The sequence below is a fragment of the Manis javanica genome, chromosome 6, assembly GCF_040802235.1.
Source record: "Manis javanica isolate MJ-LG chromosome 6, MJ_LKY, whole genome shotgun sequence".
Lineage (NCBI taxonomy): Eukaryota > Metazoa > Chordata > Mammalia > Pholidota > Manidae > Manis > Manis javanica.
The window spans coordinates 42,124,116-42,141,336 of NC_133161.1; the positions used below are offsets into that span (position 1 = coordinate 42,124,116).

The following is a 17,221-nucleotide window of genomic DNA, read 5'->3' on the forward strand; positions in this document are numbered from 1 at the left end:
TTTCTCATAGGAGAGAACTTTGCGACTTCTTTCAGAAACTTTTAATCCTTAGTTTGCACACAGCATTAACTAACTCATTTTCGGCATCTAAACCAACAAATGGGGAGAAGGAAATAGGGTGAAGAGAAGCCATAGCAAAAAGACATAAGCTACTAGAAAGATCAAAATCTCAATTAGAGCTGAGAAGCCCCCCTCCTCCTTTCCTAGGAATGATACTCCTGACTGCAACCAACACCCCAGTAATGACCTTGAATCATCAGGTAATGATTAAGGTATTCTCAGACACTATTTAAGGAATCAAAGAATACTAGCATTAAAAAAAGTTAAAATTCAGAATATATTTATTGTCCTACACTCTGTGTTTTCCTAAGAAAAACAAGTCACACAAACTCCTCTTCTCAACATGCACCCTCAGAGGGGATGAATCCGACTTTTCTTTTAAGCTCAGATCTAAATACTCATCTTAGATAATTAATAATGCCTTCTCCACCTCCCCCTCTGGTTCAGTTTTATCAACTGACACAGTTTTGAAGAACACATTGTAGAAATCGTAATGAATTCCCAAGCAGGGTTTGTTTTTGTTTGCCTTGTTTTAAGAAAAAGTATCAATTTTTGTGCAAAATAGGAAGTTCTTCCAGATGGGTCTAGAAATGACTATGGGAAATAGGAGAGAAACACTTCTTCATGCACTGGCACCAGATGCACTAGGTCATACTGAAGGCAAACTACATATAAAACAGATTTCTATGTCAGAGCAAAAAGTAGTATAATAATAAATCTGCTGCAGACTGAGCTTTGCCAGGTGCCAGGTGTGGGGTAAATACCTGCATGGAGTGGCCCTTGTGGTGCCCACCACAAAACCGCGTGGCAGTGTGAGAGGCCCTCCCATCTCTCCCTTGCACGCACGGGGCTTTCAGGCCTCCAGCAGGAGAGCTGACCTGCCTGATGGCACACAGCTTGGAAGTAGAAGAGCTCAGAAGTAAACACAAGTTTCAAAGTCTGACAACTAGCCACACTCAGTTGTACCACTCTACCCATCACTTTAAAAAAATTTTTTCTTTAGCTCATCTATTTATTTATTTATTTATTTATTCATTTATTTATTTATTTATTTATCCTATTTAATCATTTGATATATATATATTTTTGGGTACCAGGAAACATTTATATTTCATGCGCCTTCTTTGGCACCGGGTATACAATAAGCAACAAACATATGAGCTTTAAGGAAGCTTAGTGATAATAAGATCTTTTAGAAAAAGACATTTACAGTACATTTTTAATGCCTACAGTGATAAGGGAAGTACAGAGTACCATGGGACCATGTAATAGGGACAAGTAGCCTAGGCGTGGTGGAATTACATCAAGCTATACAGAATGGGCAAATTAAAAATGGTTTTAGAAAAAAAGAAAATGCTCACATTTCCCTTTCTGTCAATATTTAAAGGACAGCAAATCCCAAGATAAGCAAAAATTGTTTCCTGTATACAGTAGTTGTCTACTGCTGGGTAACAATTTTAGTTGCTTAAAACACAAATGTAGTGGCTTAAAATGATACACATTTATTATCAGTTTTTCTGCATTAGGAATCCAGGCATGGACTCTCCTCGGGGCCTCACAGGCTGTCATCTAGATGCTGACTGGGGCTGTGGTCTCGTGTGAACCTCGGCTAGAGAAGGCTCTGTTTCCAAGCTCATACCCATCACTTTCAAACGGAGTTCACTGTGGCAGCCTCCTTTCTGGTCCTCAAATAGGCCCACCCTGTCCTTCCCCCTGCCCTCGATGGGCCTCCTCACCCATCCTCCCCACCAGAGGGTCCATTCAAAAATGAACTCCTCACAAAGGCTTTTCTTGTCTACCTACTTCAATGTCGGCTGCCTCCAGCCCACCTATTTCCTTTTCCACTCTTGTCACAATTGGCAATCACCTTGTTTCTTAGCTACAGTTGTCTGTTCACACTAGACTATGAGTTCTTTGAGGGAAGAGGTTTTGTCTCTCTTGGTCAGTCCCGAACTGCCACACCTACAACAGTGCCTGGTACTGGAACTGAAATTGTAAAGGGAATGAATTAAATAATTAATGAAACCCTCCTCCAAAAGCGCATGAAACCCTCCTCCAAAAGCCCGAGTGGACAGGATAGATCTGAGAGCCATGGCAGCTCTTGCCAAGTTCTCTGACACAGATCCAAGACCAGGTGTCCTATCAGGCCAGCTGCTCAGGCTCCATGGCCAGCCTGGAATGAGGCCCCTAACCCCTCATTGCCTCAATCATCTCATCATTGAAAGAGGAGAACATCACTTTTGTCAGCCTCACTCTCATGGATGTAAAGTGCCTTACACCAGTAAGTAATATAAATATAAAGAAGCTACCCCAGACTGCCTCCTGTTACTAAGAAGTAACCAAACAGTTTCCCTAAGCAACCAAGAGAGATGCTACAAAATAATTAGTGTTTTACCTGCTAAAATGACACTCATTCAAATCTGTGTTCGAAAGGCCATATTCAATTGAATCCCAGAATTTAATTTTCTGAGGAGAACCCTGCAGGATTCTAGGAAGTTCATGCTGAAAATAAACTCAAAGCTAAAATTAAAATCAAATTGAGCCAGGCAAGCTGTGTAATGAAAAAAATCAACCTTGCCCAGAGAGTCTGGCCCTCACTTTTGGCTCCTGGGCAGTGACCTCTAGGCCGCTGGAATGTCCTGCCTGACAGGAGTGTCTTTTTTCTTTTGCCTGTGAGCTTTGACCACCAGACACTCTAACAGTGTGATTTAGGACACAGGTTTTGGGCCACATGATAATAGTTCCAGCCTCCAGAAGAAATGGAAACTTAAAGGCATTATCATGACCTCCAGGAGGGACTAGAGACTAAAGGTCAGCTACACAGTCAGCAGGTGATTCAGTCCCAGTAGAAATTCTGGACACCAAAGGTTCAGGCAAACTTCCTTGACTGGACATAACTCCATGAATAGTGTCAATGTGCCTGAGAGGAGTCAGTGCTGGTCCGGGACACCACAGGGGAGAACAGTGGGACTTATGTTTGGACATCTCTGGATTCTGCTCTAAGTGTCTCTTCTGAGTTTAATCTGTGTTCTTTCCCTATAATAAACCATGGCCATGAGTACAACAGCATTCAGTGAGTTCTCTGAGTCCTAGAAAATCACTGACCCTGAGGGTGGTTTGGGGAACACCTCCAAACCGGTGGCATCAGAAGTGAGGTGAACTTGTGTAGACTGTGTTTCCTCTAACTTTGTTGCTACCTAACTGTATAGTCAACCTCAACTCTCCTCAAAGGCTGACATACCTCTTAAGATAGGTATAGTTTTCTTTGTTTCTTCTTTAAAGCATAGTATTTGTCTCTTTTTGATATGAAATTTAAACATGTGAAGACTTTAGATTTGGATAAAATGATTTCCCAAGCATTTTCATACCTTTCCAAGTGTCTTTGTATCTTTTTTTTCTGCTTTGGCCCCCAGGAAAATCAGACTAATCAAGAAGCGTCCTGCTGATCTGAAATCCAGGCAGCTGGAAGGCAATTGAAGGCTCTTCTCTTGGGTTACAATGGTGGGCAAACAGTGAAGACTCTGCTTGGGGCTGAGGTGAAGAATGAATGAAAGGTGGGGGGGAAACCACAGCAAGGCTCCAACCTGTGGTCTGGTTCTAAGCTGGCGGAAGGCTACAAGTCAGTCACAGGGCAGAAGGGACTCCTTGGTAAGAATGCTGAGTGGTACCAGGGCAGAGGGCCAGTGGTCTTGGCAAGACCACCCCACTGGAGATCAGTTGTTGTGCCATGATGGAGGCTAAGTTGAGGTCCTAAGACCACCTGAAAGAGGTCAATGCAGAAACATCTATGGATCAAAATACAGCATAAAAAGATAGCAAAGCTTAATACTAGCTGGGGAGTAGAAGAGGAGCTGGGACATCCAAGTGACTTACAAGCAAACTGTGAGCAGGCAGACACAGATTCAGAGGCCTGCTGTTGGCGGTCATGCTAGTAGGCTTATGCAGTAAGAACTGCTGACAGTTCTAGAAGCATTGTAGGTGAGCCAGAGGCTCGCTCCATTTGTTCCAATTAATCTTCTGTGAAAGGACAGAGATGTGTGCACATTTTGACTCTAAGTGTGCAATTGAGTGGGTGGATAAAGACATAAGACGGATTTGGAATTGGGGGCAGCAGAAGTCACAAGTAGATCAGAGAGAATGAAGATGAGCTACAAAGGATGCTAAGCAACATTTCCTGAGAGCAGACTTTCCAGGGTGATGCTGGGTAACATAAAAGAAGGTAGAAAAGACATTCCCCATTCCCCCAATGAACCTAAAATCCAATGCTGGAGGGAGGCAATAGCAGTGCAACATAATACAAATTATGCTAAATAATGATAAAAACAACCAGCATGTCTAAGAAACTAAACAAAGAACATTTACAGAGGCCTGGGATGAAACTTGAGCTATATCTTCAGTTTAAATCTACGTAGAAAATGAGGGCAAGTCAGGCAAGGGAATGACATGGACCCAGAGGCAGGAATATACATTTATACTTAGACACAGTGAAAGAAATAGCCTAGGGTAGAAGTTTAAAAGAAAAAAGAAAAGAACCTAATGAGTAGGGAAAACATTTTGAATATTAAGGTTGGACTTGCTGGAAATCTAATAGGTGATACAATGGAAGTGTCTACTGCCACCTGGTGTCAGCATACCTTAATTACAGATACAGAGTGACTACTCATCCTAAAAGCTGTTTGCAAAAGGAAAAATAAAAAGGAAAGCCTATAATGTTACACTTTAAAATGAACATCTCATTTAATTTAGGACCCTAGTTCTAATGGCAATTTGATACAAGTCATTAAAAGATGTAAACAGAAATGCTTCAAGCACGTTCTTCTTTGAAGCAAGGGTAGATTGACTTGATTTTAATTACAGAATAGCAGTTAGCTTTATATGATTTTCTCTTACACAGACACACACACACATAAGGTCTGAATTCCTTGTCTGGATCTATCCTCTTGCTTTAAAATAAACGAACTAGTTTCCTTTATAGGAAAACACAAAGTGGGTCATCCACAAAGTCTGTGATCTTCCCCTGGAAGGAAGCCACCGTCAGTCCCAGGACACCAGTATATCCAACACCATTGCGCTGTCAGAGTTCCAATGTTCTCCTCTGCTACCTCCCACCTCCTACCTCCCAGCACCTCAGCGGGAAGGACACATCTGTGAATCCTCTGGCACTGCTTCAATTCCTTACAGCTGTACAAACCACTGCATGGAAAGAAAAGAACATTTCCTAGACTGGGAATCCCCAGACACTTTCCCAAACTGAGCAAGTGAACAGAGTTTTTGCTCTGGTGAATTATAACCCATTAAGGAGAGTGCAGAGAAGAAAACAGTCCTGAGATGACTGTGGTCTGTAAATGTCTGGGCTTCACTGCGGTTCACATTCATTTTTCTGACTTTTCTGAAATGTGGACCTGCCCTGATTTAAGAGTCCTGCTTTGATGGCAGCTTATATGTACTTGCAACTATTTCATCCAAGATTTGGATCTGAGTTAGGGAAAAGCCCACTGCTGGTGTTTCATATACCAACCCAAGGTATGTGAGGCCTTGTCTTTCCCCTGTTTGGCCCACACAGTCCAGCCCACCTCAGAATCTCTCTCTGGGCCCAAGGCTGCCCACAGCTGGTCTCGGCAGTGTGGCCTAAGTCAGAAGTGGGGAGTGTATGTGGTACTGGCCACTGAGGCTGTCAAGGGAGACTTTCTGTGGGGGTCTACCTATTCCTCTTTGATTTCTCGGAGGCATCCAATAAACAAGTGGAGAAGGGCAACATGAGACTAGGAGAGGGAGGTGGAAATGAGAAATGAGAAAAAAGACATGAACACACTCAACACTTTCTCCTCAAGGGAGTCCAGATTTGAATCCAAAAGTAATTCAAATGATTTCACATTAATTTTTTCCACAGCACTACCTCTCTGAGAGCTACCAGCAATTTCTCTGTAACACACCAGTGAAGGATAATGCAAAAAACAATTAAAGGGGAATTATTATCTATTTTAACTACAAATCAATTAGCAATTCTATGACTTAAGACATGTTTATCAATACAGCCTGTTAAAATTTTTATATGATTTCATCATGAAATGATTTTGTACCCAAATGTATTTAATTAATTCAAATTACGCTGATCACCGACTTTAAATATTACATTTTTATACCACATGAGGCCCTGATGGGCAGAACTGGGTTGTGAAGAAAAACTTAGCAAAATTTTTAAAGTGTCCCAAATGAGAAAAAAGAGTATTGGCTACAGGTAGACATTTCTTAATTATTTTTAAAGTGTTTTCAAGTTTTTAGACAATGGACAGCTTACCATTAAAAATGTTAAACTGGGTAAAAGACCAGAATGAAGTAAGACTTTTAAATGCTAGCCATCTCAAAAGTCAACTCTGAGGGAAATCAGAATGATTATCTTGACATTATAAGAATAGCTATCTCTTATTTATAATAGAGTTTGCCCTGTAGATTTGTCATTAGATTGAAGAAACCCAAAAAGGGCAACATTTCCTCAGAGAAGTATCTTCTTCATTTCCTCCCTCCTCTATGCTACCAACACGGTGATGGTTGGAAGTTTCCATTTATATGTTATGCAACTTTATTCTTTGTCCTTAGAGGAAAATACAGATTTTTGGGGGAAGGGTGTGGGGAAAATGAAAGCAATCAAATTCATTTACAATTTACATCTATGACTTTCCATGATATCAGGGCAAATCAATCTCTTTAGTCCTGCAATGAGCACTAAGAAAGGTCACAGCTGTTGTCAGCACTATGCTTTCAGGTTTACTTTAGAAATTCCACCAATTGCATCAAATAATACAGGCAAAATTTTACCTATGTGGAATGTCATGTGATTGCTATCTTTATTCTTTTTAGTATTATTTAAGTGTCCTGCAAAGAACATGTATTATTCTTATAAGACAAAAACAAATGTTTTTTAAAAAGGATTGCAATGCAATCTTCACTTACACTATCTCATTCAGCATCATGAAAAAGAAACTGATCATTTTAAAATTGTTCCATGGATTCATCAGCGAGAATCTATCTAATCAGTTCTCCAAGTTGACAGCAGAAGATACTGACAATCAGTAAGTGGCCGAGCTGGGGCAAAACTGTCCATAGGAAGTAAGGGACACAGGCCAAAGCACACTGTGCGGGTTCTGCCCGGCTACTGTGTGCTGCTGGGGCACTGCCCATTGTTCTCGGTCCCGAGAGGGACAACCCGGCTACTGTCATACTGTCTGAGACTCAGCTAGCTACCAGAACCTCACAGGTAGAAAGTGGTAGAGCTGAGACTAGGTCCAACTTGGTATCACCTGACACATTCTCTGCTGTTTCCTAAAGCCTCCCTACGGTGTGGTCCTCACTGGAGGTCCCTGAGTACAGCATTACCTTTCTGTGTTGACCTTCTTTGTTTTCTCTTTCCTGCCACATGTATGCTTGGAAGAAAGGAAGAAACCCAAGATTCTCCCAACATGGACCATCCTCACTTGAAAATGCAGGAAGACGCACTCTCAGAGGGGCAGTGAGATTATCAGCAGAGTGGTGACAGGCAGGATGGTCCAGCTCTACCCTCTGAGCCCTCTGCCTCTTTTGGGAAGGAATGCCTGACACAGAAGGGTGCTCTGCCACTCCATGGTGCGCAGCAGAACACGAGCTCACCTCCCACCATATCCCACCCTCCAAATATCAGTGCACAAACATTCCGAGAACATGCTCCCCTGCTCCCCAAACTTGGCACATCAAGCCCCTTTACCCACACAAGTGTCCTCCACTCAGCTGCTGGCGCTGCTAGAGCTGCTGGAGCACCTTGGAAAGCAAGTGTCTGCCTGGCCACCTAACAAGTCCAGTTCTCTCTGTTCATGTCAAGGTCATTTCTCACAACCTCTGCCAAGGCAATCATCATCTTCCTGTTTGCAGTCCAGAAATCATGATACGAAATATATGACCAAACGGAAAGGAAATAGAAATTGGCAAAAAGGGACTAACCTCTGTAGGCCTGCTCTCCAGTTTTTGTTTTTGATGCATTCCTTTGAAATGGAATAAAAAACAAAGGTGTAGACTGCTGGGGCCCCAGAAATACAGCCTTTCTGTTCTATTTTTGATAGAGAAGAGTCCAATCCAAATCTATGACTGGAGTAATGGAACTTCCAGAAGAGTCCTTAGACTTGTTAATCATTTAATTAATAGTAGAAGAAACTGTAGCATCCAACAATTGCAGTTCTATAAAGACAGCTCTCACTGTGTGTGAACATTAGGTTAAGCACATGCATTTATGTCCATACTCTCACTGAATCTGAATTACACCTCTTCAAGGTAGGTTCTTTAATTATTCCCATGTCACAGATAAGCAGACTAAGATTTAGAGAATTTAGATATAATTGCTCAAGGTTGTAGAGCTGGGCTGGATTTTTAGCCTTGGGAAACCACAGAGTTCTTAATTGCTGTGCTCTCGCTTCCCACAGACCTTTGAGTGACAGGTACTTAGATTCCAAGTGAAGCCTGGTTTGTCTGTCCAGCTGCATAGCTCACTCTAAAGTCTTACATTAATATCTTTCCATTTCAGTGGATGAGGGCAGGGTCAATCTGGGGGTGGCACAAGGAGGAGAAAGAAGGAAACCCAGAGAACTCAAATCTTAACAGGAAAATGGCTTGAAATAGCTAAATGTGTGAGTTGGAGCCAAATAGTTTGGCAGATGCAGCCATGTTCAGGGATATGTGATGACAGGGACAGTCCTTTTTCCACTCCACTTTGAGCTGTCTTTACAGAACTTTATCTTTTATGTCCAAAGATCAAATGAAAAAAAAAAGATCACACTTAGTGAGAACTAGAGGAAATAAACTGGTGGCAGTTAGAGAGTAAAAATAACTTCTCTGTGGCTTTAGACCACAGGAGTTTTCTCATTTTAAGAGGCACAGGCAAATCGCTTAAACAAGGCCTTTGGGCTGTGTTCGTCTCATGTTTCCTCCCACACCCATGGCGGTTAAAGTTTTAGACAGTCACAGCTCTAACCTGTGGAACCGTATAATAAATGGAAGCACAACCAGGCCAGACTCATCAACTCACAAATGCAACCATACTACAAATCCAGTCTTCTTTTTAACCAGTTTTTTTGTATGGAAGGGGGTTAGAGAAGGTTATGAAAACCCATAGCCTTAATGAGAGAACTTCCTCCATCCTCAAGCTCTGTTTCTAACCTCCTCTGACTCTGGACACAAAGTCTCATAGTTGGCCAAGATTCAGTGAATCCTCACCTCGCTGCCTTGTCCTCCACATGCAGGTTTGTCTGGGCTAGATAATGAGGCCCACCAGAGCTCTTCCTCAGACCTAGGGTGACCAAGCCCACATACACCCAAAGACAGCCAGAGATTTGGGGTTCCCACCTCTGCCTTATACTACTATGGTTTAGACCAGAATTTGGGAAGCACTCCTTGATCTTAGAGTCAAGCTAACATCTGGAAAAAACCTAGGATGACACCAACTTCCTAGCACACCTGCAGACACAAAACTGAATCACCTAAGGAGACTCTCTGAAACACTCCCTGCAATTTCCTATCTTAAGACACAATGCCAGACAAGTCAAAATGGGATCGGTCTCAAGATGAGACAGACAGAGTGTTTACCCTGTCCTTTTATGTGCACCAAGAGATTTCATACACTCTGGTCCAAGGTCAAATGTATCCTTTGTTAGTAACCCAAACCCATCCCCCAGACCACTGCACTTACCGGTAGAAAGTGGCATAGTCGACAGTTGAATGGCAGGCCTGGAACTCCCAGGATTTGAGTTTCTGGCATTCCCGATGGGCTCGGAGCTTTACCTTCACTGTTCCTTGACAGAGTTCAGGCACTGGTTTTCTCTGGGGTCTATTGCAGAACTCATTGGACTCCACCCTCCAGGACTCGGCAAAGTCATCCACATCAAACTTGAAGTTTCCATCTCCACCAATTAAGTCATCACGCTTATGTCCATTGTAGTTGCCACAAAGACCACAGAGTCTGCCCTTGAGATGGGGGGCAGCCATGACTTCCACAAAACTGTCTCCATCCCAGGATATTTCCAAACCTAGAGGCAAAGGAGAAGAAAAGGGGATCAACCACTCTCCTTTCTTGGAGAATACTAAGGGCCTGTCCACATTCTCACTTACCTTTAACCTCGCCACGTTGAATGTTTTGTGATATCACATGAATCACCTACTTTTTGGGACTTAGAATTTTTAAATTATATAAAGTTTGCCTTTATAATGACATTTTATGTACCCTGGTTTGACTTTTAGATTTGACTCACTGACAATGTTACTCGAGGGTTTATGTTTTTACCTTTTTGCAGAATAATAGTGTTGGTTTAATTTGTGCTTTCATTTATCCAATGACTACTATAATAAGGAAATGGCAAGGTAACAAAGATGATAGTTTTTTAATGTAATTTTTTCTTTATCCCCAAATCCCCTCTATGATTATACCAAATGTCAAATGAAAATTTCCAAATTATTTGCTATTATTGACAGTATTAAAGGAATAAATACATAGCTCTGAATACATGCTCTTCAAAGAACAACACACATATGAATGAAAACTTTTGTTCCCTCATTATTTTACCTTCATCCCTGAGACATGCACAACTGTTTAATCAATGTTTCCTAGGGTTGAGTTGTAAAATCCTTCCAACCTTTGCCGCTCCAAGCTGTGGCCTTGATCCCTGGGCTAATCATAATCTTCAGTATTGGAGGCTATCAGGCAATGGGAAAACCTTCCTCATGTGCTGGGTGTCAGCAGCACAGTACTGTGTGGTTCACCAAGTAAATGATCTTCACTCCAGAATGCAGAGAATGTAGGTCCCTCATGGTTTACTGAACTGACCATCTAAAATATTGAAGAGTTTGTCTGAAAACATTTACATTTCTCCTAATACACAGGCCCAAGGCTTCTAGGACCCACTCTAGCCAATGACTCCACTGAACTATAGAATTTCTATGTCACATGTAGGACAGCCACATTTGCTGTCACACAGCACAGATCAGTAGATCAGTTTGACTAGTATGACTAGCAGGTCAAAGGAAATGTTCTCATATCCATCCTGATACTGTTTGTGAAGATAGTGTCCATAAGATAAAGGAGAGGACTTTACGAAAAGTCTTCTGGGGTTCAACCCAGAGCAAATAACAAACACTTCTGATCAGAGTGTTTCTTTATGTTTCAAGTGTGTACTGAAAACTTTTTCTTACTATTCTCCTAGGAATACTCTGGCAGTGCCTGAGCCCTCCAGGGAAGGAACAAACTAGGTACCTGTTTTATAGCATGAACACCAACAGAATACCTACAACAGGTCAGCGTACATTTCTGCCCTAGGATGCCTCCTTATTCACTGTCACTCTCTCCTAAGATTGACAACCTATAAAGTCTCTTTTTAACAGAAAAAGAATAGGTTTCCCCATGTGTGTTTTTATCTTACACTCTTGGGTTTCTGACAAAACCTAGTCTTTTGTTTAGTCTATTCTGTGCCTCTGGAAAAAGCAGTATGACTTTCCTCCTAGAAGACTTTGCCTTTGTTCCTGAAGTATCGAGATTAGGCCAGTAAGCAAATGTTCAGACGATTCAAAGAAGTTAGAGAATAAAGTGATGAGAGAAAGAAGAAAGTGGGGTCAGGGTGGGGAGAGGGAATGGATCTTGTCTGGATATAAAATTGGCATAAGGCAACATCAGAGTGATGTAAGATCAGTAAGAAATGCCCAGAAGTAAGATTTGAAAGTTACTATTCCCTCAGTCTGGAGATGGTCCAAGAGTTCAAGAGAAGGCTGGCCAAGGAGCATTCCTGTGAGTAGGCCACACAACTGCCACAAGAAAGAGTTATAGATCCACTATGGGGAGAGTTATTGGTAGAATAAACCAGTGGTCTAAAACTGGATTTCTCAAGAAATAAACAGAAAGGCCCATGTGGAAATCACTGTATGGTAAGTAGAAAGGAAAGAAAGCATTCTTATTCCAAGGCCAATGGTAGAGATTTCTTGGTTTGGAGAAGAAAATGGGTTTCTATTTAAGTTTCTAAGTGCTTTTTATTTAAGAAAAGCACTTAAGTAAAGTTGGGTAAAGAAGCAAGAAAGAAGGTTATAAGAAATTCTCTTTTGGAAATAATTCGGTGAAGAAACACAGTGATGGGACGAGGTGATCAGAGAAAGAACACACTGCTAAAATATCCACTCACTGGACCGACCTCCTGTGTGCGGCTCTCTGTGAGAAGACGGTGTCAACTGTGACAACCACAGCTATCATAAAAAATGATTCCTATTTCTCCATACCCCATCATCTAATACATTATCTGGCACATAGCACATACTCACTGAATGAATGACTTACCCTGTATATTGAAACATCAAATCTGCATAGCCAAAGAAATTTTGAATTTCATGCTAGTTAAGACACTGAAATAACAGTTTTGAAAAAAGACAAGCAAACTATAATATGATTTGTAAAACACTCTCTAAGGTATAGAAGAAACAACCTCACAAGCCTGTAGCCAGGCAGCTGCCCAGCAAGAGAAATGAGGGGAGAAAATCAATTCCATATAACACTCTAACTTTTAAAGCATATTTCCAAAGATTTTCCATGTTGCAAAATTTTCCAAACTACAGATCTTTTTCCTAGACAGCAGACAAATACTATTCTTCCAAATGCCACAGTGGCTGAGAGTTTACATCCAGTGGAGTTACAGCATCACTAATGACAATATAATAAATTTGAGACTTTGGGCAACTGAGTTCATGGGAATTCAATTTACAGTAAAAAAGCCGATCAATGTGTTCTTTCTTTGCAATGGCCTGGTAGTCTCTGCATGCTTAGGAAGATGCAGACCCACTATGTTTTCTGTAACTCTTCTCCAAACACTTGACATCTCAGTCATAGAACATGGTCTCCAAAGTAAGAGAACAATTTCTAATTCATTTTCTTTTCCTCCTCTTTTCTTTGTTATTATTGTATTAAGAGAGTTTTCACGGACCAATGCTATGCTTCATGTTGTGGAGGGATGATTTATTCAACTGCATATCCCTTTGTCCACTGCTAGATCATACACATCTGTGTTTGCATGATTATTTTTACCCTCTACATGAGTAAAATCCATGCAAAGTAAATTACAGTGGTGACAGGCAAAAAAAAATGAGTAAGTTGCAATTGAAGAAATTGCTCTTCCAAATGATTTTTTAAATAGGCATCATATGAGATGAAAACATCATGGAAGTGTTTGAGGGTCTAGGGTTAGTCCTTTCTGCATCTGGGGTGAGTTTCCCAATTTCTCTGCATGGGAAATTGGGTAGAAATAACTGGCAGAGTCAGAGGCCAAAACCGAAGCACATGTCCCATCTGGGGATGTAAGCAGCAGCCACATTCCTTCCACTGGATGAAGCGCCTTCCAATTTTCCCTTCTCACCAGTGAATGTTTCACCAACTTGTTTTTTACTCTTCAAATGTGTGATCTGGCTCCAGACCAGTAGTTTAGGAGTTGTTGGGTTTGTTTGTTTGTTTGGTGGGGAGGGTATTGTTCACTAATTTTGTGGTTGTTTTTGCTTGTTGTGCTCTGAATATTGTTGCTCTCTTTGCTTTTGCTGTTGTCCACTTAAAAGAGAGAAGAGGTGCAAAATCTGTAGCCACACCAAAATGATGCATAAAAATGGATGGCTTTTCTGTTCAGATTTTACACCAAAGGAAAAAAAGAAAAAGAAATACCTATATATTCTCCAGCTTCATCAAGTTATAGAACTCTACCAAAAGTAAAATAAAAAGCCACACTCCCATGTGTTGATGCTTTCAGGTGGATCTGATGCAACTCTTTCAGGAAGAGCTGATGAAGTGAACAGATGGTAGAAAGGAAGTATTTTTTAAATTATTCACTAAATGCTGAGAGCTGGGTTTGGGGGCTGTGATGGGGTTGGGCACTGCTTTCTCAAGTAACCAAGCCTTGCTCTGTGCTCTCTGCACTACCCACTAAGCAGGTATTAGGTAAGCAGGTAAAGCCCTGATTCCACCCAAACTACATGCCCACCTGTGCTCCGCTGCCAACTGATTCCGTCATGAAGGGCTGAACCCACAAACCACAGGGCAGAGTCATTCTTCCCCATTTCCCATCTTCCAGCTTCAGGCTTGATTTAAGCTGTTATTTTGAAGAATATACCCTTTGATCATAAGAGCTTATGAAATTAAAAAAGAAATCTGTGGGAGAAGAACACTCAAAGGGTATATTGTGATATTTTAAGTAGACAATAGGTGATAAAAAGAAAATACCCCTGAGGGATAGTGCAAACTAAAATTGGTCTGGGGAAAATAACTGTTGTCTGGAAATGGAATTGTTCTACTCAAAGAATAGTATCTAAGCAAATTTAATGCCCAGACGAATACAGTTCTTCCCCAGGAAGCAGAAAATTTGTGCGCTGTGAGTGCCACAGGAAAGTGCTCAGCTGGGTATTAAGGGTGCCATATAAATTACTTGCATTGTGATGAGAGAGGTGGAAAAATAAAAAATCATAAAACTGAGCTCAGGTCTAGAAGAGTTAAATTCACTAATCTAATTGTGGTATTTCTGACCTACTGTTATTATCTTAGCAGCTTTGTCTTGGTGCTCATTTTTACAATGTGGAATCCTTACAAAGAGTACACTTATTCCATAAGGTATTGCCAGCTGTGAGTGGAACATTATGAAACATCCTACGCTGTCAGCAATCGTCCAGTATCCAGGATCCCTTTGAGAACTGGGCTGTGGCTGACGAATAATTTCCATATCAGTAGGATCCACTGTGCTAAGCTAGCTTGAAAACACATAAGCAAGGTGCTTCTAATTAGTGCTGTGTAATAATGGGTCACCTTGAGCACATTTTACAGGGAGCCACAACCTGCTGCCTCCTTTAGAAGAATGAGCTGAGGCCCACATCTGCACAATGGCATGTCGTTTGAATACAACAGGTGTCTGAATTTTCTGGGGAGGACTAATTCCTCTAAAGTTGAATGAATAGAGCTTTTCACATCTGCCACTTTCAAAGTCAAGAATGGGTCTCTCCCCCTCTACAGAATGTTCCAATACATTGATACTTAACATTCTTTCACTGAAACTGTGTCATATACTCTCTAAATAAGAGCTCCCTGGGCTTCTCCTTGGCCCCCTGCCTTTACTTAACTAAGCAAACATTCCATAGGCTCAAATCAATTAATCAAATATACTTTGGCTTGAACTGAAACAATTAACAGTGCTCTGAAGGTACAGCAGGGAACAGTCTCTACAATCCCTCAAAAGTGCTTGTTATATCAAATGTTCCCCTTTTGGGTCCATATTATCTAAAGGAACTGGAACCCTATTGATCTTTTACAGCGTTAAATTATCATCATTGCAAAAAACAAGAAGTATGCTGATTTCATCAAGTATTATGCTTAGAGAGTGTACGCCAGGAAAACATGCAGTTCGATATCCAATCGACAAACAATGCACATTAGCCATAGGTAGCATGAAAGGACCATACATGATGTAATAAAATGTGAAACCAGCTGACTTTACCCTTTGGGACTTACGTTGAAGGACTAAGTTCTGTTCCTAAGTAAGCCTCTCTTAGGTAGCACCTCAAAGATAAGAATTTGAGCCTCCTTGAACCCCTAGAAGTAGCCTGTTAGCAACTATGAACAGATGCATCTGCCACAGAAAGGAAATACAGGTCCAGCAAGCTTCAGGCAGTATATGGGATGCAAATAAAGAGGGCTCAGTGGCCAGCTCTGTGGGCCCACAGCTGGAGGACAGACTTTCAGAGCAGGTCCTACATGTCCTCTGGAGCCAGTGGTTCTAGCCATCAGCTCAGCAATCATCTTTCCCCAGGGCCAAGAATGGACAGGACTGCTGGTCACACAGTCTGTCACTCACATTCCCATCTGCATACCCACACATTCATGATTGACTTTTGAGGATTCCCCCCTTCTTGGACAGATGCTATTGAGGAAACAGTTTCTCACAGATGGTTAACTACACATTACTGGCTGAGCTGGGAGAGACACACTGACAATTCCAAGTTGGACATCGGTGGCCTAAAATAGCAACAAAACATGAGAAAGAGGTTATTCAGAGAGCACAACTGCTATTTTTGGAATGAGGATGGAAAAGCACTGGATGTCAGCAGATTGCAAGGCTGGTATGACTGGCATCTGATAGCAAGGCTCCACGTTGTGTAAATTTCTTCAGGTATTTTTGTGGCAACTTCCAGATCTCCCTTCAAAGCCCAGGTGAGTGAGGATGAGGCGAGGCCTGCAGTTGGAACACTCGCCTGCCTCCAGGTTTTCCTCCGTGGAGGAGGTGCAGCTGCAGCCCCCAAGAGCTCAGGTGATGCCGCTGGGCCAGCTGGCGGGGCAGAGGGAAGAGCCGGAGGGACACTGAAGCCCGGTGCTTCTGAAGGCCCACCTGCTTTGGTCGTCACTTTCAAGAGGTAGCCATCCAGGTCGATGTGAAACTGCGGCGCCTGGCAGGGCAGCGCAATGCGCGAGCCGTTCCAGCGCACCGTCAGGTGCTGCTGGAGGCTGACGGTGCTGGCACCCAGCACCAGGTCCACCGACTTGGTCCAGGAGAAGGAGCGGGTCCTGCGCGCATCGTTCTTCACCAGCACCTGAAAGGGCGAGGCAGGGGAGGAGCAGTCTTTTGTCAAAACGTACTGACAAGTCCCCTGAAAGTTAAAGGTCCGACCGTCAAAAGTGTTGTAGTGGGGATCTCCGAATACCGTGCAAACGCCAGGCTCTGCGGATGAGTGAAAGACAAAAGCAGGGTCATAAACCAAGCAAAGGAATCAGAGAAGTCAGGGGTCCCTGCAAAGTAAGGGGCACCTGCGGATGAGGCAGGGCCCTAGCAGAGATGCACTAAGTATATCAACTTAAAAAATTTTTTTGTGTGGTTGTTTTAAACATTTATATCAAACCTCATAGAACATGTAATACTTCTGGTGCTTTTTATACTTAGAAGTTATTTGTAACATTTCTGAATTTTTTAAGCATCTCTGTTTTAGAGGTTTGAAATGCTTCTATGGCCTTAATGTAAGGGATGGAGAAATGGAAGTAAGATAATTTTGTAAATAGAACTGGCCTAACTTCATAACTCACATAAACAAAAACAAACAAAAAAAACAAAAAAAGGCAGCAATGTAAATGACAACACACCAAAGCATTAGA

General features: G+C 41.9%; 1 protein-coding gene across 3 annotated transcripts in view; it reads right to left on the reverse strand.

The window, feature by feature from the left end:
• Positions 1–17,221, reverse strand: part of BMPER (BMP binding endothelial regulator) — a 230,076-nt gene that overhangs the window by 55,506 nt on the left and 157,349 nt on the right. For 2 of the 3 annotated variants that reach the window (XM_073238615.1, XM_073238614.1), the window contains exons 12-13: positions 16,464–16,793; positions 9,770–10,106 (exon numbers count right to left, since the gene is read on the reverse strand). In XM_073238615.1, the coding sequence (XP_073094716.1) occupies positions 9,770–10,106; positions 16,464–16,793 (667 nt within the window). Of the gene's footprint in view, positions 1–2,203; positions 3,821–9,769; positions 10,107–16,463; positions 16,794–17,221 lie in introns of those variants that run through there. The other variant, XM_073238616.1, reaches the window with a different exon arrangement.